This window comes from Betta splendens, chromosome 8 (assembly GCF_900634795.4).
Source record: "Betta splendens chromosome 8, fBetSpl5.4, whole genome shotgun sequence".
NCBI lineage: Eukaryota > Metazoa > Chordata > Actinopteri > Anabantiformes > Osphronemidae > Betta > Betta splendens.
In genome coordinates this window covers 4,578,650-4,586,872 of record NC_040888.2, presented here as the reverse complement: position 1 = coordinate 4,586,872, position 8,223 = coordinate 4,578,650, and the positions used below count along the sequence as shown (strand labels likewise).

Sequence of the window (8,223 nt, the reverse complement as noted above, 5' to 3'; positions counted from 1 at the left end):
CTCTCTCTCGCTCTCTCTCTCTCTCTCCCCTTTCATGCTGTTGCTAGGGAAGCAGGGCGTATGCGCTCCCTGGCCGCGGCTGAAGGGCACGGGGAAAAAACAAGCATAGGGCGAAAACACGACGCTTTAATCGAGCGAGGTTGTCACCGACAGAGTCTCAACCACCCCTTGTTTCCATTTCAAGACTCTTACTCGAGAATTAACGCGCGCGGACGGCGATATTCCGTCGCTTTCTGCCTATTACCTTATATGGCAGGGCAGAGATATATCGTGCCTGTGTTTAATAGGCTGGCCGCTGCCACTCTGCTAAGAGGCTTCATTTAACCCTTGCGCTGCTGAATTATTTTTGGAGCGCGAAGAAACGTCGGTTTTTGACGCGTTTTGCCGTTTTCGCCGCGACCTTTTCTCAAACGAAACGCGTCACTGTGGCAACAGCCACGCGCACGACTCCCAAATTGCTGACGAGTAGGTATTTCACGCGCGATCCCTCTCCTGCTTCTAATTACGCGCCCATAAATTAGGCGACTCGAGGCACATGACATTTACAGCGCACAGTACACACTCGCCAGTGATGTGGTTCATGCTGGTGGATTTAAATTGTCACGATGTAGATAGACGTTGCAGCCACTAACCGGCTGCGATGAGGATTTTAGAGGGAATCAGGCTGAGCGCGGTGGCAGCGAGTGACTTGACTGTAGGAAAGTTGCCACAGGTAGGCTGAAGGCTGCACAGCGACGATCTGCTGCGTGTCAAATTGATGGCAGTTGAGCCCAGAGGACATGGCACTGCTTTGACGATCACAGCGCGCGTGTGACCTATATATTTTCTCGCGTGGCGCCGTCGGGAGACCGAACCGAGCCCCCCTCTGTCTGCTCGTCTACACTTGTGGTTTAAGGGGATAGGAACTCAAAAAGGGGAACTTGTCTTTCATCGGCGTGTCAGCTTCTGTTAAAGTCACGAGCAGAAGCCTGTTGTTGACACGTTGCGTTTTCTGATTGTGTGTATGTCATCCACGTCGTCTCATAAACCTGTTTACGGATGTTGCCCTGACAGCGTTTGAAGACAGATGGATGCCGACTAAAAAAGGAGTTTCACGTCCCTCAGGTGAATTTTTGAAACAGTAAAATGCTCATTGTTGTGTCTGTGTGCATTTCCTCAAAAACGGCTGAATTGGGAAATACTTTAAATACACACACTCTTATTTACACCCATCCATAAAGCTCCATCCCCCAGTAAAGAATACCCACCAGCCCGATCGAACCAAACAGCAACCGGGGAGGAGCCTTTATTTTGGACTAATAGTGAAGTGGTGATTAATTTGAATTTCCAGATAACCCCCTTGCAGTCCAGTACACTCTGGATATGTCCCAACCTCTGTGCAAGGTCTCCACCTCCCCCTCCCCTACAGTGACGTCACCCAACGAGCCGAAGCTATTGCACGAGAAGAGCTGCTCGCAGCCGCACTACTGTGATTATCTGTATGCTCATTGCCAGGAGTGTGGAGTGTGCAAAGGAGGGAGACAGAGAGCGAGGAGGAGAGGTGGAGGAAATATACAGTAGGGGTCGGATACAACCGGGAGACTACCGAGCGCGCAGCACGCACCGAGCGAAAGGGATATTGACGGAGCGTAGTCAACGTTTCACCGCCCCCCCCCCTGCGATCGGATTTAGGCGAGAATGGAGCTCCCTGCCGCCGGAGAGCACGTCTTTGCGGTGGAGGGCATCGAAAAGAAGCGCATCCGCAAGGTAACGGAGCGGCGGCGCGTCTGCGCGAGCGACGTGCACGCAAAAATAAGGCGTTTGACAGGACCCTCACCCACCGTTTCTGCTTCTCCACCATCACAGGGCAAGATCGAGTACCTGGTCAAGTGGCGCGGCTGGTCTCCGAAGTAAGTGTGCGAAATACCTCGGATCGTTCGCGCCTGCACTGACGGACTGCAATATTTTTGCACGCGAGCGTGAATAAAAAAAAATGCCATCCGCCGAAGCTGTGCGCGCCGAGCGTGCGGGTGCGCAGGAGCGTGCGCGTTTGTGTGCATGCGTGTGCTCCGGGAGAGCGCGGTCGCCGTGCGTCTGCGTGCATCCGCGGATGCCTTCACTAATTTATGCGAGGGAAGGGGGGAGGCACGGCGATGTAATCCCGTTTTAATTATTTCTGCTCTGCCAGCGAATTTACGAGGCAGTGGTGCTAAAATGGCCGACCGTGTGATGGTGCTGAAGGAGCGTTTGGAGAGCTGACACTTTGCAGCTCAGCAGTTGGATGCCTCCCTTAGCGGGAATGGGGTTATTCGCTGCTGTTGGCGCGTTTTGCAACGCGAGTCACCCTGAACTTGCGGGAAAATGTGTCACACGTCACATTTCGCGGCGTTCAGCCGGAGGCCTCCGCTCCTTACCTGTCCGCTGCGCGCGCACGGCGGCGGAGATGGTGGCGCGCTCGTGGCGGACGGAGGCCTGCGAGTCGCGTAGAAGAAGGAAGCGTGCACGTGAGACACCCCCCCCCCCTGACAGGTCTTTGCTCCTCTTTGCAGGTACAACACCTGGGAACCGGAGGAAAACATCCTCGACCCGCGCCTCCTGGTCGCGTTTCAGCACAGGTGAGAGAGATGTGGACTTCGGACGAGGCCGCGCAGCCTCCAGTTCAGCCATGACCATATATGGGCATGGGAGGAGGGGCACTCCAGTAACTCAATCGCCGAACCCCCTCTCCTCCCCCTCCTCCCCTCTGGACTGTCTCCTGGGAACAGCCTGGGGATGTGGTAGTGAGAATTCTTAAATCAGACTAATGGGAAGATAGGATGTGCGCGAATGTGCACTGAATCTATATCATTAGACAAATCTTAAGTGGGTTTGCTTCAGGAATGAAAGCTTCTTCCGCCCAATAACCTAAATTCACAGGAAATTGAAAACTGGACGTTTGCCAGACGCTAAAATGTCCCAGCAGGGCTTCCTTTTGGAAACAAACTAAAATTAGTCATTTGTGATCTTATTTTAACAAATGATGACACGTTGTAGCGACAACGGCCTGAAAAAATGGGGCAATTATTCAGCAGATGAGCTTGGCTGACTGACTTGGTTTGATTCAGGATGTGAAACACAAGCACAGTTGGTGTTTTAACACGCGGGTGAGAAGCTGCCGCGCCGTCAGATGCGCTCGTGGACGTGTTCCGTTGATGGACAACTGTTCAGCGACCCGCCGCCGCCTTCACTCGGCCCCATTCAGTGTTGTGAAAACAGAATATCTTGCTTTGCAGCCGACAACCTGCTCCCCGTCTCGGGTCAAGAGGAGGCCTGTAAAAATAATCCGTAAAATAATCACAAACCCGTAAACGTCGACCCCCAGAGGCTGCGATGTTAAACACGGACGCCGTCATTTTAGCCCTGTGGCGCACGCACAGCCACATCGTGTTTGGGTTGTTGGACCCAGGAGGCCCATGAGATGGACTCTCTGTAGGCCACGAGGCCGCTTGTGGGACTGGGTAAAGACACGATGGCTCGGGAAAGGAATTTGCTTTTCTGAAAAGGCTAATTGACACACAGTGCGCTCCAGCATTTCCAGTGTAGCGCTCTCATATTCCCTCACAGCCTGGCTGTGTGTGTGTGTGTGTGTGTGTGTGTGTGTGTGTGTGTGTGTGTGTGTGTGTGTGCGCGTGTGTGCGAGTCTGGCTCTGCGCTGATGGTCATGGAGTGCTGCCTCTGTGCTGTGTGTGTAGATTCCTCTCCGCTCCCAGAGGATGGGGGAGGGGAATCTGACAAGGGAGGCTGTAATTGCCAAATCTTCTGTGAATAGGGGTCACCCCATTGGATGCCGTTTGAAATCGCACTCATTATAGCATTAAAACGTAGACTGTTTCATGCGGCGACTTTTTGGCAGCTCTAGGAGTTGGAACATCTGTAGCCAGAGTCCAACAATGGGCTGGGTTTACGCATGCTCGGTGGGGTCCGCCTGCAGCTGTCCTTCACCCACCGCTGGTTATTTATGAGCCAATGATGAGTCAAGGTTTGTATCAGGGAGCAATATTTCACAGACAGACTCGGTGCTCGGTCTAGCCAGAGCAACTATAATAACACGCTTCCCTCGCTCCTCCCTCTATAAAACTGTGTTTGTTATTAGTCTGGCCATCGTCCTACGTTTGCAGAATGTAGGCGTTGTTGTGTTGGGTTGCACAAGACGCGGCGGTGCGCATGTTTACAACAGCAGCATTCATCCCGGCAGGCTGCCATGTTGTGTTTATCCCATTCTCTGTGCACCTCATGACCCTAGTTAGAGTTTGAATGTATGAAGAGGAAGAGGGCGTCCTCAAGGAGGGAGCGTGTTTGAAAGCCAAGGAGAGATCCGCCTGCTGCAGACTTAATTGAATTTCTCCAGGATAATGAGAATATGGAATGGGCCAATTACCATGAAGAGCTATGCAAATAAGGCCCATAATGCTTTGCAGTGGGTCACGTGGGCATTCATTAGTCCCCCAAAGCAAACTTCCACTTTTGACCTTGAATAGGTAGAGAAAAGCGAACACATATGTCAAATAGCAAACCTGTAATTTTCCACGTGATATAATTAAATTTTCAATATGGCCACGACAGACAAGTGAGACATTATATTAGGGAGATAAATGCGGTGCGAGGAAATGTAATTATCTTTTGTTTTCACAGAGAGAGGCAGGAGCAGCTGATGGGATACCGTAAACGAGGGCCCAAACCCAAGCATCTCTTTCTCCAGGTACCTTTCTTTCAAACACACACACCTTCATCGGAGCCAACTCTGATAATGTAGTTTGAGAATCTCCCAGCTGATTGCTATGCAGTGCAGCTCCTTAGGACACGAACCCCTCCGCGGGAGTCACGCGTGGCTAGCAATCAGGAACAGAGCGTGACATGTCTGGTGGCACCTCTCTGACCCGAGGTCACAGTCGAAGCATCTTGAACGTTCCGCTGTCGTGCCTTTCGGAAAGGCCTGAGGGGGTTCGTCTGTACAGGAGGGCGGGGGAGGAGACGGGACGGGACGGTTGGAGGGAGGTCATGTGCTGAGTCCTGCTTGGATGTTATTCCACTTTCTGATTTTTTTCAAGCAAAGGCTTGAATTGTAAATCAGAATCGTAGGGAGCAGTTTCCCTTTTTAAGGTCACGCCACCGACTCAGCTTAGGGTTCACTGAACCAGTGAAGGTTTTGTTGTCCTCCTCGACTCTGAGGGACCTTGTCAAGTTTGAGGAATTAGCCCTGGTGATGTCATCCTGGTCATCAATGTGCCAAATGAGTGGCAAGGAAGTTGATTCTCGAGGGTATTTGTCAGATAAGCAGGGTCGGACCAACTGCTTACGTCACTAGTGGCCTGACCTCATTTTTACTTAAACCGATTCCAATTCCAATCCCTTTTTGTCCAAATATTTTTATTATCCTTATCCCTTTTTTGGTCAAAGCAGTTCTAAAAGGTTTTTGTCCCGTCTTTCAGGTGCCCTCGTTTGCCCGAAGGTCCAGCATTCCTGCGGGATTTGAGGACGCGCCGCAAGATGCAGAAGGCTGCCTGACGTCGGACCCCATCCACGCCCCCCGGCCCCAGCCTCAGCAGTACCAGCTGAACAGCAAGAAGCACCATCAGTACCAGCCCAGCAGCCAAGAGATCCCTGCTGACCAGATGGCCAATGGCAAGAAGAAGTTCATCTACCAGCTCAACAGCAAGAAGCACCACCACTACGAGCCCGACCTCAGCGTGTACGACGCCCAGGCCTCTAAGCTGAAGGAGGTGGTCAAGGTTCAAGAACTGGCCAATAAACCAGCGAATCCCGGTTGGAACCTGCCTCCGGCGCTGCAGCAGAAATGGGTTCGTGACAAGGACACCGGCTGCTTGAGCAAAGTCAAGGAGTCGCCGGTGGAGGCGAGGCAACCAGCTGTTAAAGAGACTGAGAGCGAACATGCCCTCAAACCAAGTCCCAAAGACTCGGCGCCGCCGAGCGCCATCAGCAGCAAAATGAAGATAATCAAGAACAAAAACAAGAACGGGCGCATTGTGATTGTCATGAGCAAATATATGGACGGTCACAAGGTTCACGGGATGAAGAGTAAACACGGGGAGCCATCGACTGAGGAGAAGCCCCAAAGCACCAAACTGTCGGAGAACAATCCAGTACACAGAGGCCTTGCGGTGGATCACCCCGAGAACGGTCTCCCCAAAGAGATGTGCAATGGCAGGTCCCTCCCGGCTGCAGAGCATCCCATCAAGTGTTCCCCCAAGGACCGGCATTTTTCCAAACCGTCGCCCAGCACAGCGGAGGAATACAACACGGAAGTGGCTCGGGGTCAGGCCGACCTACCCGACGATCTACCCCTGCAGCTGACCGCTAGCTCCCCCCCAGCGTCCTGGGCCACGGACACCAGCATCCCCACTCCGACGGCCATGGACCAGATCAGGATCCCCTCTTTTCCCAGCGATCGCAAACGGAAGCTGACGGATCCCGTGGAGGACAGGGCCGCGGCCAAAGTCTACCTGAGCTCCAGGAGCTTCAGCGTCCCGAGCACTGTGGTGACGCCGCCCCAGGACAAACCCATGGACCTCCACTGCAGCAGCCGGCACTTCAGCAGCGCGTGCGCGTACGAGGCCGCGGACTGTGGCGGCCAAGAGGAGCCGATGGACCTGAGCTGCCCAAAGACTAAGACACAGGCGGAGACGGAGGCGAAGCCGGAGCAGGAGTCAGAGCCCGAACCTCCGCCTCAGCCTGCGGTCAAGGATCCTCCTCCTCCGCCTGTGACTGAGAACACACAGAAATCCACAGAGAAACCGAAAGAAGCACCTGTTAACAAAGCGCCCCCCTTCATGGGAAATATCATCATCACCGACATCACCACGAACAGTCTCACTGTCACCTTCAAGGAATATGTTTCGTTCTAAGCGGATCCTTTCTCACAACCCTGTTAATATGTGCATATGTAAAAAGGTTAGAAATTTGTATATATTGAAAATTTATAATTTATCATTCAAATTCAATATGTTTCTTATGGCGTTTTATACTGTAACTCCTCCATCATGTAGCCAAGAAAGTGCCCTCGAGGATTTGAGTGAATGCATTCACAAAAAAAGAATCTGTTTATTGGAGTAGTTTTGCTGTTGTTTCATACCTGTACCAGACTTATAACCTGAGCTGTATGAAGCTTTATATGGATTTTGTATGAATAATAGCTCTTATTTTGGTCCTGATGTAGGAGGGGAAGTCGTGGACTCTATGGTGATCTAAGATCAAATTGAAAGCACTTAATTCCATTTCTACGTTGATTTGTGTCATATTCGTGGGCCGAGTCTTATTCCACTGTTTACTTCTACTCGGGACATGTTTTTCTTTTGTTACACGCCTTGTTTGCGGTTCAATTACAAGAAAGGATTATCCATGTCGTGCAAACTTGCGGAGCAGGTGTGGCCCAACGCAATGCAAACAGCGCGGCGAGCGTGGGACGCGCTGGGCTGTGGGCCGGGCTCCCTGGCTTTCCTTTGGCCGGGGGTCCAGATGCAGCACAGCTGTCGGGGGCTCCGCAGTCACGAGCCGCTCCGTTACTCTGCTGCACAGTTTGTCGCTCGCACACACTGATGGGGTGTCGGTTGACGTGAATGTTCTTAAAGGGCAGTAATTGTTAAGAAAATTGTGTCATTTATCAAAGGTGACTTATTAATTCCTGCCATAATTAGGCTGTGATTTATTCTTTCATTAATGACCTGTAGTTAGTGGCCTCTCATCAATTAATGACGTTCATTTAACTTGGAGCCTGAAGTAAATGTTTTAGTAGAAGCTGCAACAGTCATCAGTGAGTGTTTAGTGCAGGTGAAGCGCTTTGTGTACAGGTACATGCAATCATCCAGTGACTGTAGGTTGATTGTGCTGCTGAAATGTGAAAGCTGCCCGAGCTGTTGGATGTAAGCTCCATCTGAGTCTAAATTGCCTTCTATGCACATTTAATGCAAAACCAGTAAAGAATGCTAAAATGCTATGAAGAGAAAGCTGAAGAGTGCATATTTATTGACAACGTCGCTGTTCGTACGGCAGACGACAACAAGCTGTTTGAAGGGTTCTGAGAGTCGTTCTGAGAGAGATGGCGTCTGCTAGTTTTCCCTCTTTTGTCCATTCCTCATTGCACTTGGTTGGTATCATACGGTTTGTCCCATGGGGAGTTGGTTGACTTCTTTCTGTTGGCACAGCTTACTGGATGATATGTCTCACAATAAAGAAAGATTTGACCTCTGA

At 51.4% G+C, this 8,223-nt stretch overlaps 1 protein-coding gene across 1 annotated transcript; it reads left to right on the top strand.

Moving 5' to 3' along the window:
- The first annotated feature begins 390 nt into the window (after positions 1-390).
- On the top strand, positions 391-8,223 carry cbx4 (chromobox homolog 4 (Pc class homolog, Drosophila)). The gene is made up of 6 exons (XM_029159112.3): positions 391-1,104; positions 1,495-1,746; positions 1,846-1,889; positions 2,529-2,594; positions 4,651-4,717; positions 5,448-8,223. The coding sequence occupies exons 2-6, from the start codon at positions 1,678-1,680 to the stop codon at positions 6,879-6,881; spliced, it is 1,680 nt and encodes a 559-aa protein (XP_029014945.1). The 5' UTR covers positions 391-1,104; positions 1,495-1,677; the 3' UTR covers positions 6,882-8,223.